Source organism: Candoia aspera, chromosome 7 (genome assembly GCF_035149785.1).
Source record: "Candoia aspera isolate rCanAsp1 chromosome 7, rCanAsp1.hap2, whole genome shotgun sequence".
Lineage (NCBI taxonomy): Eukaryota > Metazoa > Chordata > Lepidosauria > Squamata > Boidae > Candoia > Candoia aspera.
The window spans coordinates 81,221,651-81,243,226 of record NC_086159.1 but is presented as its reverse complement, the minus strand read 5'-3'; the positions used below and the strand labels follow the sequence as shown (position 1 = coordinate 81,243,226).

At 45.0% G+C, this 21,576-nt stretch overlaps 1 protein-coding gene across 2 annotated transcripts in view; it reads right to left on the bottom strand.

Annotated features, from left to right (window-relative positions):
* The window catches only part of FBLN1 (fibulin 1), a 73,348-nt gene that overhangs the window by 18,141 nt on the left and 33,631 nt on the right, over positions 1-21,576 (bottom strand). For both annotated transcript variants that reach the window (XM_063308334.1, XM_063308335.1), the window contains exons 6-14: positions 21,173-21,274; positions 17,292-17,429; positions 15,294-15,431; positions 14,817-14,960; positions 8,412-8,540; positions 6,794-6,919; positions 5,700-5,819; positions 4,082-4,213; positions 1,899-2,022 (exon numbers count right to left, since the gene is read on the bottom strand). In XM_063308334.1, the coding sequence (XP_063164404.1) occupies positions 1,899-2,022; positions 4,082-4,213; positions 5,700-5,819; positions 6,794-6,919; positions 8,412-8,540; positions 14,817-14,960; positions 15,294-15,431; positions 17,292-17,429; positions 21,173-21,274 (1,153 nt within the window). The remainder of the gene's footprint in view (positions 1-1,898; positions 2,023-4,081; positions 4,214-5,699; positions 5,820-6,793; positions 6,920-8,411; positions 8,541-14,816; positions 14,961-15,293; positions 15,432-17,291; positions 17,430-21,172; positions 21,275-21,576) is intronic.

Genomic DNA, 21,576 nt, shown 5'->3' with positions numbered 1-21,576 from the left:
GGTGGAGCTTTTGTGGATTATTTCAGCTGAAAGTAGTGATGTTTTTTCAAGCATAAGTATTCTTGGTTTTCTGCTGAGCCCCAGAGGGAACAGATATTTACTTTGTATGTTAATGATTAAGATTTCGTTAAGAACAAAGGTGTAGAAAAATGCCAGTTCCAGTAAAAAGGAGAGAGGGAGATTTTGCATTCGCACACATGCACAAGAGAGAAATTCCCGGTCCCACAGAATGCTTTATCTTGTATTGGAGCTCATTTGTGGAATATTCCATAAACCGGGTGTTGAAATACTGTAAATTTGTAGTGAGGAGCCGAAATATAAGTGAGACAAAGAATATACGTGTATTGGAACCCTCCGTGCTTTGCATAATGAGTCTCACACCCGTTTCTCAACCAGATAAACTCCTGGATGGGAAGTCATTATTTACATACAAGCAATACATATAAATATATAAGATATTCTATAATCCTTCTGGGGATAGGAAGGAGACATCATTCCAAAGGATGCAATTTGCCTTATTAGAATTCCATTGTACTGCTGACATTTTATCTAGCTATTTTTTAGCTTGTGAGCTGCCTTTGTTAGAGCATAGCTTATTTATGGTTTATAAAATCAAAGATTTTTAACAGATAGGTATTCTTTCATATGCATAAAAAGAGATAGGATAAGCCGACCAGCGTAATTATCACCGCCTCTGGATGATAATCAAATACAAGTGAGGTTGACTTATCCGCCAGAACAAAGGACCAATTTTCACAAATATTTTGACAGTACTGAAGACGGTGCAGAAGGAGATGGATGTGCTTCGCCCTCCTTTTTCCCCCCAACCCCAACATTTGCACCCGTGCATTAAGGACTTCCAGTCTGCCCCACATCAAAGTTGCTGCTGCTTTAGTGAAGCATAGGGGGTGGAGAACAAGGCCTCCCTCTAGATTTGGGTGTATTCTGAATGTAGCCCGAGAGCCAGGTTGGCGTGGTGGTTAAAGCCACGGGACCAGACGCCAGGAGACCACGGGTTCTAGTCCTGTCTTAGGCACAAAGCCAGCTGGATGACCTTGGGCCGGTCGCTCAGCCCAAGAAAGGAGGCAATGGCACACCCCTTCCAAAAATCTGGCCAAGAAAACTTCAGGGACTAGTCCAGGCAATCGCCAGGAGCCAAGACCAGCTCAAAGAAACACACACATACTAAGCCCAACTTGGTAGCAGCATCTGACCAACATAGTCCGGCTTCGGAAAAGCTAAGCTAATCTGGTTCATGGTTGGATGGGAGACCACCAGGAATCCCAAGACTGTAGGCCAGAGTAGGAAATAAAAAAGATATCCCCTGAAGAAGGCTATCCTGGTGCCGAAGACATCCTCATATACCTCCAGGAGTTAAGCTCGACTCAAGGAAGACTATCTTTTTTGTTTATTTATATCAACCCCCCAACAGCCTCTTCTTTCCCTGTTCCAAATTCCTAAGTAGCCATAGTTGCTAATTATGTACAGTAATCAGAACAGCAAGTGGCTCTTAAATGTCTGTTTGGAAGCAGGATGGTACCAGCAGGTCATCCAGGGTGACCACCACAGTCTGAATTTCACATCCAGTCCTTAACTTTACCCACGCTGCTCCAGAGCTGAGCAAACAGGTAAAGAATGAAAAAGGTCACTTGGGCCAGTGTTTCTCAACCTCCACAACTTGAAGATGTGTGGACTTCAACTCCCAGAATTCCCCAGCCAGCATTTTGCTGGCTGGGGAATTCTGGGAGTTGAAGTTCACAGGGAACTCTGGGAGTTGAAGTCCACACATCTTAAAGTTGCTGAGGTTGAGAAACATGACTTGGACAGTGAGTTCCTTGGTCAGCTTTGGTAGAACCACCATCCTCAAACTACCCAAGGGAATTCAGATGAGGACTTACGTATCTCCAGATTTGCGATAATTCTCCGGGCATTCCAGGGAAAGGCAGCGGAACCCTCCCTGAATATTAAAGCAGGTCTGGTTGTGTGAACAGGTATGAGCTTCGGTAAGACATTCATCAATGTCTAGGAAGGGGAGGAGAGAGAGAGAGAGAACAGGAAACAGACGTTAACACAGGGTGCTCTAGCACGAAATGGTTCACTATTACAGCAGCTTGGCTGAGGGCTCCGTTTACATTCAAGTTCACGGGATTGAAGGCTTCTCCATGGAAAAATTGCTCCATTCCCACTTGCGGGGAGGGTGAGGGACCAATTTGCAGGAAATGTCGGTGACCTTTGATCAAGAGAGCTGGGAAGGTCTATCCTGCTGCTTAACAGAACTATTTGAGCTGCTTTTTCGTACCAGTTTCTTGCACAGTATAGGTAGTCCTCATTTAGTGCCACAATTGGGACCAGCAACTTGGTTATTAAGCGAAGCAGTCACTAAGTGAAACCCCACCGTGCTTACGATCTTACCTCAGCTTTCCCTTGCTTTACAGACCTGCAAAGGTCATAAATGCAAGATTGGCTGCAAAATTACTTTTTCAGCACCGTCGTAACTGCGAACAGTTGCTGTACGAGGCAGTCATTAAACGAGGACTACCTGCAAAAGAGTTTTGTAATTCTGCTATCTCTAAAACTAATGGTTTATGATTGTGTGATTTCCTCTTTTTGGTAATAAGACGCTAATAATTAACAGGCTTGCAGGAATGGAGAATATATGTAGCTCAGGGCTGGATTGTTGGTGATCTCTGAGGCTGGCTGATTTTCCTGTGTGTGTCCCTTTACCTTTCTCAGTATGATGAAACGTGTGCAAGAAAAACAGCCAACCTCAGAGAACCCAACAACTAACAACCTCCTGGATTTCACAAGGCAAACACACACTTGAAGCAGCCTGCAAACCCAAATTGCTGTGGAAAATGCCATGGTCTGGAAGGGAGCTGGCAAACCTCCCCATTTTGCTTTCTAGTTTGTCTTATTCACTCTTTCCTTTTTCTTTTCCTCATTATTTCCTTTTATTATTTTCTCTTCCTATGGAACTATATTGGAGTCTCACTTTCTCGTTTTTGTTTTCAATTTTTATGTTACCATTTTTTGGGGGGAAGCTACCCAATAGCATTTTTAAATGCGATTTTTTCTTTTCTCAGCAGAGGGCGCTGTGGCACAGATTCCCTTCTACGGATGGAACGAGAGCAGGTTTGGCAATTGGTGTGTTTTGCAACCAACAAAAAGCAATTGGTCTTTCTTTGCTTCCCCAGAAGGGGGTGGGTGGGGTAAAGTGCAGTGGTACCCCCCCACACCTTTTGTAAAGGAAGCCAGAAGCAGCATCTCCACTCAGTTGTGCCCCCAATGGCAGCATCTCCAAACAATTAGGTTGGTGCACCCTTATCAGTTGGGAAAAAAAGTTAGCATGCTGCCCCAACGTAAGTATGTTATTTGTTTACAAGTTATATACAATTCTCCTGTATTATGTACATTTTAAAGCATACCCCCTCCAGTAGAAATTTGTAAAAGGAGGCAATCAAGGATGCAGTAAATACATATAAATAGTTTAGTATCTTCCTCTTGCACATGGATGGATCGACGGATCCTCTGCCATCTGCATCCCACTTTGGAGATGAAATGTCTTAGAATGATGCAGTTTCCTTCCCCTTTTCAAAGGGGGAGTGTTTGGCGGTGAGAAGGCAGCAAAGGGAACATGGGGAGGATCAGGCCCGGTCAAGAGAACCAGGCAGGACTCAGGAATGCCCAGAGGGAAGGACGAGCAAAGGCTGGGGGCACCTGCGGGGGGCGGGGTTAGGATGATGAGAGCAAGTGGGAAATGCAGCTGGTAGCAACGTGGGTGAAGGAGGCACATCCAAGTCTGCAGAGCTCCCTCTGGACTGCCCACCCACAACCCAGAGGTGGCACGTCCCCTACTCCTGGGCAAGGGAGTCCAGGGTTGGAACTTGTATCGAGCCACCACTGTGTTCCTCCATCTCGGTGGCTACGGGGTAAAACTGGTGGGGGTGGGGGTGGAAGTTGGAGATCCCTGTTAATCTGCAGGACGCCCAGAGATGACCAGTAGATTCTGACTCAAGACCGGGAAAAAGAGTGCTTGGCTTTTACCAAAGTTGCACTTGCAAACTGGATTTTGGAGACTCACCCTGGCAGTTCCGTGCATTGGGGGCCAACTTGTAACCAGAAGAGGGGCAGGTGCACTGGAAACTGCCTGGCACGTTAATGCATCGATAAGAACAGATGTGTCCCCCCGTGGGTAAAGCACATTCATCGATGTCTGAAAACCAAAGAGAAAGAAGTCCCAGTGTTGTAATGGTGGAGGCCTTTACATCCAGAATAAACAACCCTTTTCCCCAGCTGGGCACCCTCCAGCTATTTTGGATCACAGTTGCCAAAGTTGTAATTTACCTGGAAACCAGGTTAGGGAGAAAGCAGACCGGCAACATAAAACCACATTGAGTGAAATCCAGCCTGAAAATATGTAAACATCCTGTTTCCCCCAATTCCAGGGCCCTGGGGCCGGGTTTACACAATACAACAAGGTCATTTAAAGGCCTCATGGATGGATGGTCATAGTATTTCAAAATAGATGGTCATATCTATTTTGTGGCTTACCATATTACAGGTAGTCCTCGCTTAACGCCCACAATTAAGACCAGGATTGCAGTTGCTAAGCAAAGTGGTCATTAAGCTAATCTGACCCGATTTTACGAACTTTTTTGCGATGGTCATTAAGCGAATCACCGCAGTCATTAAGCAACCGTGTGGTTGCTAAGCAAATCACACGGTTCCCCATTGATTTTGCTTGCCAGAAGCCGGCTAGGAAGGTCAAAAATGGCGCTCACATGACCACGGGACGCTGCGATGGTCATAAATGCGAACCGGTTGCCAAGCACCCAAATCGTGATCATGTGATTGCAGGGATGCTACAATGATCACAAGCGTGAGCACTGGTTGTAAGTCAGGTTTTTCAGCACCGTCGTAAGTCTGAACCATCACTAAACAAATGTTCAAGTGAGGACTACCTGTCTGTGAAACCAATTCCTTCACCCAGGAATCTGAGCACACGCTGGAACTGAGTGTAGACATTACAGGAGGAGAGCTCCGTTTGTCTGTGGTGGCATAAGATCAGGAGGAGTCTGGTAGTACTGTCTGCTCCTGATTTTATGCTGGAGAAACGCCTGGAACAAAATGGGGTCTCCTGGTTTCTAGCCCGTCACCTTCACCACTAGACCAACCTGGCCCCATTACTGTTACTGTCCAAGCTTCTGAAAAACGCTAAAGTGCCTCTACTAGCAATCCCCAAAGCTTTATTGTACCTATAACGAAAGGGCGTTCTTGCTCTGGGGAGTACAGAAGTTCCCCCAAAGCTGACTAGTCAGTTTGTTTGCAAAGAAGGAGACCGGCGATTAGGTGAAAAGTACGTGGTTGAGCTCAGCCCCATTTTTTTCAAGGCTTTTGCTCTTTTCTATACAGCTGAATTTCCTCTAAAAGTTGACGGGCCAAGGCCTTGCTCAGGCAAACATCTGTAGATGTTGAAGGAGGGTAAAGGATTCTCTATTTTTTATGGATCTTTTTTTAATTAGAATTTTTCGATACAGTAAAAGTATACCAAACAAACAAACAAAGGGATGAAAAGTGAGAAAGTGGCTGCTGGCCGGGGAATTCTGGGAGCTGAAGTCCACATGTCTTAAAGCTTCCAGGGCTGAGAAACACCGCTCTAAAGCTTGCAATGAAAAGGGCGGGTCACGACTGCCACTCACCTTCACAGGTGACCCCGTCTACGTCGCTGAGCTGGTAGCCACGGCGGCAGTAACACTGGTATGACCCGTAGACGTTGGCACACTCCTGGCTACAGGGACTGCTCTCGCACTCGTTTAGGTCTGAAACCCACAAACGCGAATCAGTACCAAGCAAGATTCCTCCCATTCAAGCCCTGCTGCTGCTCTCCAAGGACTGGCCCTCGCTCTGTCAATCTGATCCACACAGGAACTCCGTGAAGGTCAGGGCCCATTTGGTCTCATCTGAACTTGCAACATCTATGCCGCACAGACACTCTAAGACTGGAATCCTACGGCCTCTTATCGAGGCGTCAGCCCCAGTGAGCCCTAGAACTGGACGGGGCCACCGATCCCCTGGAGTCTGATCAAAGAGTCCCCGACAGACGGCTGTCCAGCCTCTGTTGGATCCCTCCAAGGAAGGGGCGTCCATCCGCTCTCCGCATCACTGGGTCCACTGCTGAGCTGGTCTTGGGAATTTTTTCCTAATACAAAGTCAGAATCTGCCATCCTGTATCTTAATGTCCGTTATGCCACACCCTGAACTTTGGGATAAGACAGAACAGATACAGAGCAGAAAAAGAGGTGGGGCTTCAATCACAGCCACCACCTTGACTGTCTTCATACCTTCATGCAGGCACCCCTGCCTATCGGTTGTCGGAAGAGATCTATCATGTCCTTTCTTGGTTGCCTTTTCTCAAGGCTAAACCCACCCAGTTCTTTCAGCCATTCCTATTACAGCATGTTTTGAGTTCACAAAGGTCCTCTTTGTCATCCGTTCCTCCACCTCTTCCCATTTTTCTGGATCCTTCTGAAAGTTTGGTGCCCAGATGAGAGAGAGCACTCAAAGTGGGGTCCAACCAAAGCAGAATCAAGTGGAATTGTTACTTCCTGTGATTCAAAAATCATTCTTTTGCTCAAGCTGTATTGGCCTTTTTTGCAGCTGCAGAACACATCTGGCTCATGTGAGTAAATGTGCTCTCTCTGTCTCTCTCTCTGTGAGAGAGAGGGAGGGAGGGAGAGAGAGAGAGAGAGGTACGAGACACCACTTATATACTTGGTGATTCAGAGCACCTTACCTTCACAAGACCTCCCATCAGATGAAAGTTTGAATCCCATTGTACAGCTACAATAATATGACCCAGCAGTATTTTCACACTTGTGAGCACAGAGGCGACCAGGGTATCGGCGGCATTCATTAACATCTGGGGAGATGAATAAGCCGTGGTTAACTTTTCTGTGCCTAGGTAGCAAAATTGGGTGTCCATAAAAACATTTCATCCATCTCATCTGAACGATCACATCACTGTGACTTAGCTCCTTCATAAATCCAATGTGTACCCTTCAAAGGGCAGCCAGATATCGGCCCCATAAGCATCTCCCAAATCTCAGTCCGAATCAAACGGCCTGAGTCATAATCAGATTGGGGAAAAGAGACTCCCTCCGGATTTCCTCTCTTGAAATATATCATCCACCAAGTTTTCAGAGCTGGGCCTTCTTGATTGCTGCCCCCTCTCTGAAACACCATTCCCCCAGAAAGTTGCTCCGATATTTTTCAGATTTAGAAAAACCTGCTACTTTCAGCAAGCCTTTTTGTGGGGGAGATGAATTGAGAGAGACTGCTGCAATGTATGGGATATGACTACTGTACATGGTTGTTTATTGTTCCTTGGCATAGGAATATGTTGCTATTGTTGTGCTAATTTGTGGGTGTTAATGTCGGTTATTTATCTGGTTCTGTTTTCTTCGTTGCTTTTATCTGGTTTATGCACGGTACAATCGTAAGATGCTCAGAGACAGTCCATGATGGGAGCAGCATAGAATCAAATCAAATCAAAAATAAAAATAAAAATAATTGAGTCGGAACAGGACCACTTCCCTTCCTGAGCCAACGTGGCCATCTACTGCCAGCTCCAGAAGAAGGGCTGGACCATTCTGAGCTCCAGAAACCCAGACTATTGTCTGATATAACAATAATATGGGACGATTCTAGAAGGAGGCCTTTTGGGTGGGGTGGCTGCTATGGAGAAAAAAATATTGCCCAGTTTTGCCTATTTTTCAGCCCATTCTCACAGGAACAAATACAGGTAGTCTTCGACTTACAACTGTTCATTTAATGACGGTCCGAAGTTACAAGGCCTCAGACTTCCGAGTGTCACAAAACATCACGCACTCCCCGCAGTCACATGATCACATTTCAGTTGCTTGGCAACTGGCTTGCATTTACAACCAGTTGCAGCATCCCGCAGTCACATGATCACATTTTGCGACTTTTTTGCCGTTTCCCAGCAAAAAACACCCATTGGGAAAGCCGGATTTACTTAACGACTGCCGTGATTCGCTTAACAGCCACCACAACAAATGGTTGTAAAATCAGGTCTTGTCACATGGTGACTCGACTTATGACCAGAACGACTTATGATGGAAATTCTGGTCCCAATTGTGGTTGTAAGTTGTGGACTACCTGTAGGACACTCATAATCACATGCTATCTCCAAACAGATGGATGTGGCCTGATTCTCACCACATCCTAAGTCAAGGACGACCCTACTTGGATGGCTGAGCATCTTGAAACACACAGCCGTTGGGCACAACGACGTTAACAACCATATACCTATTCATGGGCTTCCTGCCCAATGGCCTCTTCCATTCCAATCTCTGCCTGAGGGAACCACCCAGTTGACCCCTGGCTCTTACCTGCGCAAGTTCTGCTGATCCCATCAAAGTAGTAGCCCACCTGGCACTGACAACGGTAGCTTCCAGGGGAGTTGATGCAGAGATGACCCTCCCCACAAGGCTGGGGGATTCCTGAACACTCGTCTATATCTGGGGAAGGGAAGAGAAAAGTTTGAAAAGTCATGGGAGAGGAACGAAAAGCAATGAACAGATGATGATGATGATGATGATGATGATGAAAGCAAAACCAAGGTGGGGGGGCAACCAAGTCAGAGTGCAAGAACATGCCTTGCGGCTAATTTTGCATGGCCTCCATCGTTCTTATTCTTTCCAGCCCAGTGGAATGCTAGAAAGAAAGCATGCATTTTTATTTGTTGATGTTTAGATTTCAGATTTGTATCTACTTTTCTCTGTGCCTGGCTGTCTAGTATCTTATTCCGTGATAACAACACACTCTAGCAGTCTTAAGAGTTAGTCAGCTGTTTAAAGGTTTTTTAAAGCCTTTGCTTTTTCCCCAACCCAGTGGAAGGTTAGAAAGAAAGAAGGCAGGCTGGACTCCATCCACCATCAGGAGAATTCTTCAAAACTGAACCAATAAATGGGATCGGATTTGATGGGGTGGGGGAAGCTGGCAAAAGGAAGATCAAGTTAAAAAACAGGCTTGACTTGGTTGGGGGCTGCAGAGACCCCCCCCAAATCTCCCAATGTATCCTGATGGGAGGGGAGGTTGGGCAGCAGCTTGGAATGTTGGCAGCTGCTCCATTCTAAGCCCTCCTCTTCCCTCCCAGTCATGTGACCCACAGGAGCTACCATTAAAGGGTGGGAAAGAGATCCTGGTTCCAGGTTTTGCAAGCTTTTCCTACCTTATTTTTCTTGAATTGCCAAATAAATTATTTTCTAGCCAGCTCTCAGTTGCACTTAGGGACAACAGACAACAGACTAAGAGCGTTGTTTGAAATTGAGCAACAGATTCCACCGATCTATCTTTTAGGGATCGCTATGGATTCACTTCCCTGATTCATCCTCTCTCCCTTCTTAAGGAGAGCCATAAAAAGAGAATTTCCAGGAGTCCTTTTGGAATGAAAGCTAGTAGCTGGAGACACCTTGGACTCCTTTTTGAATTGTTATTGACCCATCTTGCTGTAACTGTAGTTTACAATTTCACTGTTTTGATTTTAGTTACTATTCATCACAGGGGCAGGTAGGTCCTTTCCAGCCCTGACAAAAACCCTCAAAAGATTTCAAAATTGAAAAACATTATACAGAAAAATCCCCCAAATTGCAATGCAAACAACAGAACCTTTAAACCAAAAGGGGTTAAAATCTCCTGTTCCAAAGTTTAAAGGCACTGAAAATCTGATGGGGCAAAACTATTGGCAGAAAAATAATGCCTGGGGCAGGAATAATTAGAATGGTGGAACAATTCTAGAAGGCGCCTGGCATGATGGACCTCAACTTTTGCACCATCACTTTATGTATATTCACTGCAAGTATTGGCATAAGGTAGGATGAGGGAAAAGGGAAAACTGCCCTTTTCTAGATGACCCATAATTCCCAGATTACCAGTTTTTAGTTTAAAAGAAGAGCTAGGGCTTAACCCTGCCAGAAACTGTCTGTGCCCTGTGATATCAGCCAAAGGCATCATCACATTTTGAAAGTCCAGTTCCTGTTTCCCATATTGTTTAAGTAATGAATGAACAGCCACAGAAATGACTGGCGAACACAGTTATCTGGAGCAGGAAAACCCTAATTTATTTCTTGCAGAATGAAAAAAACTTCTATATTTCTGTTTGAATTGTGCTCTTCTGAAGGTCTTCAAGGGCTCAGAAATGTGTCAGACCAGGATGGAAATACTGCATGCTCTGAAGATATCTAGATCTCTTCTAGTTGCCGTAGGAAGCAAGCCGTGGTAGACTACGGTAGCCAAACTTCAGAACAAATCTGCTAGCACCTTTTAAGAGTAACAAATTTATAATTAAATAAATGTTATCTTTGTGGGGGGAGTTGATTAGGAGGTATGTACTCTGTGTGTGTGTGTGTGTGTGTGTGTTTCTTCTTTTTCTTTTCTATTAGGGGATGTAGCAACTGTACTTAGAGATTTTTATAATGTGCCAATCGAATGGTTTATAGAAATAATGTGATTTTGATTTAATATAGAGTAAGGGGTTGATTATGGAAAATTTGTTGTATATTCTTGCTGTTAAAAGTCAGAAGTCACCTCTTCTTGTAATGGTAAAAAAAAAATTATCTTGTGTTTTCACACTTCTTTAGTTTTCTCTTCTTTCTTTTTGTAGTTTTTATCTTTGTCTGAAATCTAAAAAAATTCTTATAAAAAAATTAAGAATAACGAATTTACAAACATTTGTAAATGTATGAAAACATATGCCTTAAAATAAATTTCTAAGACTTAAAAGGTGCTCTTTCAGATTTTTAGATCTCTGTTTTATTACTCAGAGAATTGAATCTAGGGATTATCACCCAGGGCCACCATTTACATAAAGGAGAGAGGGAAAAGATTTAGTTTTTAAATGGATCCTCTACCTTTTCCTCCAACAGAGTGATCAAATGGGTTACGGGATGAATAAAGATGAAACAGAATTCTAAAGAGATGCACTGTAAACTAACTAAAACACTGACCATACATTATGATCAGTAACGAAAAATTCAGTCCAATCGAGAAGTCCATTTAAAGTCTGAACAGGGACGCATTTGGCTTTGCATAGGAACCAGCAGAGGTCAAGAACTCCCTATCCTTTTTCCAGAAAAATCATGCCGCTTCATCAAAGATACGAAAAAAGGAGCCTCGCAAAAAATATTCAACATAAGAATATGTTTGTATTTTGGCCATGGAATATGAGTTAAAGCAGTGTTTCTCAACCGTGGCGACTTGAAGATGGGTGGACTTCAACTCCCAGAATTCCCCAGCCAGCCTTGCTGGCTGGGGAATTCTGGGAGTTGAAGTCCACCCATCTTCAAGTCGCCACGGTTGAGAAACACTGAGTTAAAGCCAGCAGGCCTTTTCTTAAGCAGAGAGAGGGCAAAGATTTGGAGAGTGAATATAGAAAGCAGGAACACTTCTACAATTAAGATTTTTGTGGTCGAGATTTTCCTGAATTTCCTTTAGAAAAATTCAGATATTTCACAGTCATTTTGCCTCCCTGGAGAAGCCAATCCTGTGAGGCCACAGCTCAAATATTACACCACTTCCTGGAGTCTTAAAAAAAAACAACAACCTTGGAGGCTTTGTATCATTTGCATCCTGGGTCCACTACGAAAATAAAATTGAAATGGAATGTTTGGAGGAGCGATCAAAAGCTCGCCAGACAAATAGAAAGAAGGAAAAAGTGACTAATTCCAGCCTATTCATAAAAGGAAAGAAATAAAACAGGGAAACTATTAAAGCTTCATGGAATGGAATGTTAAGAATTTCATTGGGCAACACATAATTAATATAGGACTCCGTAATGAGATTGCAATGGTTCAGAATCCATCCCTTTTTTATGTATTCATCATGAAGGCTGAAGAGAGCCCCATTATTCACTGGGCACGGAATACTGAGAAAATGGATGGTTGCCACCGTAAGATTTAAGCACTTCAGTGGGATTTAGATAGCCATGGTATGAAATATTTGGATCCAAAGCAGGCAGAGTTGCTTCTGATCCATCATAGATCCAAAGCCCTCTGTGCCTGCTTTGGATCTAACTTTTGCAGATTTCTAACTGTTGGTGCATTATCTTGCTTGCTGGCTTGCTGGCTTGCTGGCTTGCTGGCTTGCTGGCTTGCTGGCTTGCTTGCTTGCTATTTATTTAATGCATTTATATGGCCATCCATCTCACTGAACGTGACTCTGGGTGGCATACAACCAACCCTTAAAACAAAGTCATAGCTGTTAAAAAAAACAACCTTAAAAATATAAATAAAAGCAGGATTGCGGTAGAAGAACATCCATCTAAAAACAATATAACCATCCCGCAGGCTCCCCGTGGGATCCCCAAGGCTGCTGGAAAAGCCACGTTTTCAGGGCCTTGCGGAAGGCTATCAGGGATGGGGCTAACCTCACCTCAGGGGTGGGGGGATGACGTTCCAGTGGGAGGGGGCCACAGCAGAAAAGGCACGCCGCCTGGGTCCCCTCAGATGGAACTCTTTAGTAGGTGGGACCGCTCCTGCTGGACCTGATGGGACGGGTAGATGTGATTGGGGAGAGGCGGTCCCTCAGAGAACCCAGCCCTGTGCCATGTACGGCTTTGAAGGTCAAACCAGCACCTGGAATTGCACCTGGGAGCAGACTGGCAGCCAATGCAGCTCCCAGAACAGAGGTGTAACATGTGCCAATTTAGGGGCACATAATTGTCCACGCAGCTGCATTCTGCACCAGCTGAAGCTTCTGGATGCTCTTCAGGGGCATCCCAGGGAGAGCGCATTGCAGTAATCCAGTCTGGAGGTGACCAGGGTGTGAGTGACTGTGAGTAGAGCGTCACAGTCCAGGAAGGGGTTGCAACTGGTGCACAACATTAAGCTGTGCAAAGGCCCTCCTAGCCATGACTGCCCCCTGCTCGTCGAGCAGGAGTCGTAAGTCTAGGAGGACCCCCAGATTGCACACCGGGTCTGTCTGGGGCAGTGCCACCCCATCCAGCACCAAAGATGGCATAGTCCTAGAACCAGTATGCCTCCCCAGAACACAGAGCCACTCGGTCTTGCCAGGGTTCAGCTGAAGCTGTTGTTCCCCATCCAGACCCCCACAGCCTCCAGGCACTGGGACAAGACGTCACCCGCGTCACTTAGCTCGCCAGGGGCAGAGGTGTATGACTGAGTATCACCAGCACACTGATGATACCTCACCCCATGGTGACGGATGAGCTCACCCAGCGGCCTCATGTAGACGTTAAGTAGGAGTGGAAAGAGTCCCGAATGCTGAGGAACCCCACATAGTGAGGGCCGCAGGCAGGACCTCTCACTCCCAATCAACACTGACTGGTACTGGCCCCGTACGAAGGAAGAGAACCAACTCAAAACTGTGCCGCCCACTCCCAACCCATGGAGCCGATCCAGAAGGATACCATGTTTGATGGCATTGAGGGCTGCCAAGGGGTCAAGGAGAGCAAGGACAGATACGCCACCCTTGTCCCACTCCCACCAGGGATCATCCAAAAGCCCAGCCAATGCCATTTCCATCCCGTGCCCAGGCCTGAATCCTGACTGAAAGGGGTCCAATAATCCCACTGAAGCTGCTGCGCTACCACCGCCTCCACAACCTTCCCTAGGAACGGGAGGTTAGATCCTGGATGAAAATTGTCCCGTATGCTGGGATCCAGCGATGGCTTCTTGAGGAGGGGGCGAACCAAAGCCTCCTTAAGGGAAGCTGGGACAACCCCCTCTCTCAAGGATGGATTAACCACTGCTAGAACCCAACCACACGACCCAGGCTGCCTTAACTAGCCAGGAGGGGCATGGATCTAAGGAGCAGGTGGCTGAGCTCCGTCACAAGGACCTGTCCACTTCCTCAAGTCCAACAGGTCCCAACTGTTCCCAGGGAAGGCAAGACCTGCACTGTGAAGAAGACAAAATGGCTTCCATGGGAAGAGAGTCCACTGCAGTCCTCAAGCACCCGCTTTCCTATGCCACTACTCCCTCCCCATGTAGCCAAACACACCTCTCCAACTACGAGGCAACAAAGCGATCCTCCGAGTTCTGGGAAGGCCAATTCAGAGGTCATGGAAAATACCACATTGCACCGCCCATCCCTGATGCAAGCCAGGCAGATGTCACACCACTATTATCCTAGAAGAATATATCGGCAAAAAGGTGTCGGCAAGCACCTCTTACTCCCGCCACCACCTGGACCTCTGGCGATATCTGGCAGCACTACAATGTCCACCTGACCATCAGCCACATCCATCCAGCAACTCTCCTGCTCCTCCAGGGGCCCAAGCACAGCTCACGCCGCAGCAGAAATTTACGGGGGAAACGGCCCCACTCAACTTTGCTCCCATGCAGCCAGCAGCCTAAGGAAAGTGAAGCACGCAGTCCAGCTGGCCTCTCTCAGGATCCAGCCCAGGGCAACCCAGTCCAGTCCATCAGAATGGAAAACAGGTCGAAAAGGACCAGGTAGGTGCACAAGCCAACCAACCAATCTACTCAACTCAAAAACGTACAAAATCTTCTATACCTTACAAAATGCTTCCCATCGCATACAAATCCTTCCGTTCTTATGGACCGCATGTAACACATCCACCACTCGCACCACCGTCTTGCCCCATATAGTTGGTCAGTGTTCGATTAGGTTTACTGAACGTCACCTGGGTACCAGCTAAACCTTCCTCAGCATAGTTGTGCAGATAAAATTGAAGGATGTCAATGGAGGAGAAGCAGATGCAAAACATTAGAATAAACATGGTGGGGACGAAACATGGCTCTCTCAGCACTGACCTAAACATCTGGTCCTCGCCGAATTCAGGTGGTAGCCTCTTCCACAGTTCAGGACGCTCCTCTGGCAAGCAAACGAGCCATCTGTGTTGATGCAGTTCTGCCCAGTAGGACAGGGAGCAGCAAGAGTCAAACATTCATTAATATCTGCAAAAATACAGCCCGGGCATTAAAGGGAGAGGTGGGGCGAGACCAAAGAGAGGAAAATCAATTCTTCAAACCATTGCTGGAAGCGCTGCTTGCAAGACATGGGGATAATTTCGTAAGTGGAGGGTAGCACACAAGCTATGGTCAACCAACTCAAAATGGCTATGGTAAAAAACTGCAGATGGGGGCCACAGCGGTGCCACCAAAGCTCCGCCCATTTTCATGTGCACACTTAGGGGGCACCACCCTGGCCCCCATCTGCAGTTTTCTGGCCATTGCTTGAGGACCCCCCTGCTAGATCAAGCAGCAGAGCAGGTCAGCTGCACATCTTACCGATACAGTTGCCGAGAGCATCTTGTATAAAGCCGATCTTACACTGTTGTTTGGGCCGGCAACGGAATGATCCTGGCGTATTCTGACAGATAAAATCGGGGAGGCAGTTATGAATACCAGTCTCACACTCGTCAATATCTGGCACATCACAAAAGAAAGAATGGGTTAGCAGGAGGTCTTCCGGAGCCATCTTGTCATGACTGAGATAAAAGCAATCGCTGAGTTGGACAGACCAGATCTGTTCCTGGGCTACATTGATAGCATTGGATGGTACAGTGGGTGCAGCCTCACACGCCTTACTTTATGAGGAGCAGGGGAACAGACTCGATTCCAGTTGTAGAACTAGATTAAAAATAGCCCCCTCCATTCTCCAGAACTACAGAGCTCCAGATTTTCTACATCTCAACATATTCCTAGGGGTTTTGGCGGGGAGGGCAGGGTATTGGACGGCATGGGGAATCTACATACATCTGTAGCATTCATTTACCTAAACTCAGTTCCTGACTTGGAACCTATTTGGAAGTGAATTCTAGTGGCATGTGATTTCAGTAAAGAAATAAATCCTTTGACGTATGGGGAATTTGTCAACTTGTTAAGAGTTATGGATTCTTGAGCTATAACTGAAATATATTCTACAAGATTGCAAAGATAAATCAGCGTCTGTTTTGGCACAACAGATTCTTGATGCCTGGCTTTTCCTATACACTCTGCAAATTTACTGTTATGATACAATGGCATTTGAAATGCCTTGAAATTAAGATCTGGATGTAAGATCTGTCATTGTCCTGAACTTAAGCAAAATGAAGAGGGTGATCTGGATCACCGTTAAACAACCGTCTTCCTTTAGAAAACCACAGAGGAAATTACAATTGTCTTATATAATATCATTTCAGAATAATCCATATCTTGCTCTTTGAGTGAAATTAAATATTTGATGGGAAACCTGGCCTGGAATTTCTGTAAATAGTTATAAAGGGGTAAGGGTATTATTTCTAGAAAGAATACATAGTTGTGGTTGCTGTTATTGTTTGTATTTCATCTTTCTGCTTACGGTCTGCTGAACCAGTTGTGCCTACTCTGTGCCTCATCCAACATTCTTCTGGACACCAGAAGATTTTATAGCTAGCAGCTTCTCAACCACACTGGATCCCTGCTTCAGATCAAAGGTACAACACTGGTGTTCTTTCCAATGTTGCTGAACCATAGGTCTAAGCATCCATCACCACTGGCGGCACTGGTTGGGGTGACTACAAATTGTAGCCGGCCATAACTCTGGGCAGGGCAGGGCGCAGATGTCACATTCTGACTAGACGATCATTCAAGTGAAATTCTCAAAAAAGCAATTCAGGAGCTCTGGGTCAGCAACCAGAACATCTCCATTCCTAACCCAAGGGACCTCTTGGCTTTATGAAAGTGGAGGAAGCCTAGAGACTGATGGTTACCTCCAGAGGGAAGGCAAAGATGGGCTTGCAGGATTAACAGATGGGGAGGTTCAAACGATGTTGAAAAAAACACGGAAAGGAACCCATTTGGGGAGACGGGACTTAAAGCAATTTGCTGAAATTTGGCTGGGGTGGGACCAAGGCTGGAGGGGGTACATTTCAGACAAAGCTGCGCACCCCCACTGAGGCTCTGCTACAGATTGTGTCATGCCCTTATTCCAGCACTGCCAAATATTTGCCACAGATTCATGGCTTGTTGTAGCAATGAAGGAGTCAGTTTGTCAACACAGATGCTTCTGTTCCTCAGGAGCCCCAGGTCATCTGCAGTGGGATGTCCCCTCCCAAAAAAATCAAGATGGCAGCCATGACGTTTTCAACCTCCCCTGAGGACACCCCTGGGGAGAAGATCTGCAGACCAGCTTCTACCTTAACATTAATCACTGCAAACATGAGTGGGCAGACATAGTACAGACCTAATGCTGTGACACGCAAGAGAGCTCTCTCTGTAACCGTTCTGCGTTTTGGTAAATCTCTGCCGTTTCCAGGCAAAACATACCTTTGCAGAGATTGTGCTCTGTCAGTTCATAACCCGTCCCACAACTGGTCTCCCGCTGGCAGCGGAAAGAGCCCACAGTATTGACACAGATCTGCCCGATGCTGCAGGTGTTGGCTGACGTGATGCACTCGTTAATATCTAGAAAGAATGAAGATGACAAGCACTGGAATTGCCATTTTTTATTGTAGCATACCGTTTACTGTACAACAGGCCTAAAAACAGTTGTCAGCGCTGATCAGCATTCAGGAGTAGGGTCTCGGGGTAATAAACACTTCTGAAATCATTGTTGTATGAGAAAGAAATCTAAGTTAAAGAAAACTTGACAAAGGATAAAATTACGCTCTGTTTAAAGTAATAATCAAGAAAGTTGAGTTAAACTAGTTCAGTGTTTTTCAAACTTGGCAACTTTAAGATGTGTGGACTTCAACTCCCAGAATTCCCCGAATTCTGGGAGTTGAAGTCCACACATCTTAAAGTTGCCAAGTTTGAAAAACACTGAACTAGAACAACCAGGTCTGAGCTACAAAATCCACGTGGCCATTACAAAGACAGGGAAAACTGTTTCTGCTCTTTCTGTAATGTTGTTGACTCCCTCCTCAATGCATGACAGGTTGTCCATACACAGTTATATTGTCTTAATGTCTTATTTTATACGTTCCTACTCTATAGCACAGACAGAACACACAGGCTCTAAATAGCAGAACAGGAAATAATTTGGCTGAATTTTAGCTTCAGTGAAAGCGTTTTTCATTTCTCTTTCTCTTTGGCTGTTTCATATATATGCCCATTGTCCTTTTCTTCATATTCTTGGGCAAGTATCTCCTTAGTCCGACATTTAAGTACACACAACAAATAATGGTTTTTCTACCATCAGCACTTTTCCAGCATAATTCTTGATAGCAACAGTCCTCCTGTGTCTTCAGCTGTGCCCACATGGGCTTCACACTGGCCAGATAGTTTGCAGAATTAGGTGCGCCTGAAACCATTAACTGCAATGAATTTCAAACAAAGTGATTGAATCTGGCTCCATATTAATATTTGCCCCAACAGAGTCCCTAACCCAGTGTTTCTCAACCTCAGCAATGTTAAGCAATGTGGACTTCAACTCCCAGAATTCCCCAGCCAGGGGATATATCACCGATCAGCAAAAAAGTTGATTACATCCTTTGCATGCTTTAGAATAAGAAGACAGATAAGATGATTAAAACGCCAAAGAAGGAAGAAGAAATGAAGGATAAGAATGAGTTCTTTGCGTTGGTCTTCACCACACTATCGGCAGAAGCGAAAGCCTGAATTGATATTTCCAGAAAGAAACTTGGAACAGTTGAGGTAAATAGGGTATAAAAGATGATCTTCTATATCTTACTGTCAAGCTGAAATCTAACTCTAACTCTACTTGGTCTAGACACATCCATCCAAAACCTCTAAACAAAGTCAAATGTGAAATCACTTATCTTCTATAAATTTTGTCCCTCAGATCAACTGCTGCACCACAGGACTGAAAAAGGGCACTCTAAAAAAAGATCAAGGGATGATCCAGGAAATTTCAGGCTGGCTAACTTAAATTCTCTTTTGTGTAAATCAGTGGAATGAATGATTAAGGAACACCCTGTCATCTTGTTGCTAAAGAAGAATCAATTCAGGCATCTGCCAAGGTAATTCTTGCCTCCCTGGCTTTTGAAGTTCACCCAGAGTATCAACAAGCATATGGAGTCACAGAGTAGGCATTTTAATTGGACTTCTAAAGAGCCACTGACAAATAAATGCCTGAGCAAATTTAGCAATCAGGAGGATCAAAGAGAAAAATCTGCCCTGGATTAGTAACTGGATAAAAAACAGAAAGCAGAGAGTAAACTTGTCTCAAAAAGGGAGGAGGCAAACCATGGTGTTTTTGAAGGTTCTGTCTTCTCCAGCATCCAGATGCAACTTGAAATTAAACAATGAAACCAGGTAAGAATGAAATTCTTCTCTTTTCTTAACAATAATCCAGAAAGTTGGGTTAAACTGAGACATTTGCTAACACCACCAAGTCATTTAGCATGATAAACATAAGTTGTGAGGCTGAAGTCCTGCAAAATTATTCTCCCAAACTGGGGGAAAGACAATAAAATGGAAACTACAGTTTCACATCATCCAGTACAAATTGTTATGCATGGACAAAAATTGTGATGAGAATATACAAGGGCAACTGCAGGGTGTGTATATGCGGATGTGTCAAAAACTTAAGACGGCAACCGTGACTTTGTGATCAAAGTCCTGGCCCAATGCATGCAAAAAAAGGGGCAAGGCTTGGTGTTGGCCACCATCTTGACTTTATTGACTTCCCCGTCTGAAAATATACATTGCCTGGGTCTGAGCTAGTGCTGAAGGACCAGGAAAGGGGTCTTGAGATAGCCAAATGAAAAAGTGGGACTCGGGGCTGGGTTCAAACGTCACACTAATCAATGATTTAACCATGATTTACTGAATTAGGCACAATGGCTACATTTATAAACCTAAGCTGCAAACCATGGTTTAGAAATAACCATGGCCAGGAACATATATCACTCCAAGCCCATAGTGGATGCAGTGAAAAAGGTAAATTTAGGGGGTGGGGGGATTAAAAATTTAAATTACTTTAAAACTTTAAAAAGAAAAAAAATTGTAATGAAGAAAAAGAAGACAAAAGGAAGTAGAAAGCAGTTATAAGCTGAACTGTCTTTTCACAAATCTATGCAATTACAGTTAGTTGCAGTAATTGCACCAGAAAAAGAGTTGGAAAAGTTATGACAAATAATCAAGAGGTAAGAAAAAGTCAAAATGTTCAAGATTTTTAGTAAGAGGAAAAGATACGAATAAGGACAGACGTGACACTATAAAATTATTGTGTTTAGAAAGTGGAGGTTATCTTCTTTTATAATCCTAGAAATAAGATCATCCTCTGAAGCTGAGTAGGAGATTCAAATAATTCTTCACGCAGTATATAGCTCAACAATGGGTATTGCAGCACAAGTGCCACGTCTGTTGGCTTTCAAAGGGAATTAAACGATTAAATGATTGATCACTTTACAACAGAATGGTCTGGACAGTAGATGGGTCATAAAAAGTCAAGTCTTCCTTGAGTTGAATCAGACTTCAGACACCCCCATGGAGTTCTGAGGCCTTCTTCTGCGTGCCTTTCCAACTTCCTATCTAGCCGATAGCCCTGGGATTCCCTGATAGTCTCCTAGTAAAGGTAAAGGTTTCCCTTGACGTAAAGTCCAGTCGAATCCGACTCTAGGGGGCGGTGCTCATCTCCGTTTCTAAGCCTTGGAGCCGGCGTTGTCATAGACACTTCCGGGTCATGTGGCCAGCATGACGACTCGGAACGCCGTTACCTTCCCGCCGAAGCGGTACCTATTGATCTACTCACATTTGCATGTTTTCGAACTGCTAGGTGAGCAGGAGCTGGGACGAGCAACGGGAGCTCACCCCGCCGCGCGGTTTCGAACCGCCGACCTTCCGATCGGCAGCTCAGCGGTTTAACCCACAGCGCCACCGCGTCCCTTTGATAGTCTCCTATCAAAGTATTAATCAGGTTTAACTCTGCTTAGGTTTTTCTAAGATCCAGTCTTGAGGTCAGCTAAGTGTTCCATCTGGGAGGGCAAAAGGTAAAGTTAAACTGGGCTCCTGGTGATTATGTGTCATATCCATGTAGTTTTCTTGGTAGTGACACAAAAGAAGGTTGCATCACCTTCTTTAGGGATGTTTTTTCAACTTACCAATCTATCTTACCATCTTGGAATTTCCTGGTATTCTACCAGCAAAGTCAACCCTACTTAGATTTTCAAGACCGGCCAAGACATAAGAAGGGCTAATTAGTTAAAAATAACAAAAATACAAGGAACCAAACCTTTCATTACCTTCACAAGTGAAGCCATCCCGCTGAAGCTGGTAGCCCATGAAGCAAGAGCAGAGGACACTGGTTCCTGTGTCCCTACACTGCTGGGTACAAGGACCTCCACCTAAAACCCAAGAATAATGGCAGAATATATTCCTTTCTCCAAAGATTGGCATATTTTCCATTAAAGAAACTTTCCCCAGCCATACTCCACTGCAAAGGATTTGCAGATAAGACATTGAAACAACTCATATGCAATCTGCTTCACCAAGTCGTAAAGGCTACATATTTCCATCCTTAAGGACTACAGGCTGCCTCCAAAGACCACTCAGAAGTGTAACTGGTCTGCAAGGCAGCAACCCACCCAGAGACCAGGTGGGATCAATTCCATGGACCCTGAAGGGGATGCCAAGACATTCTTCAATA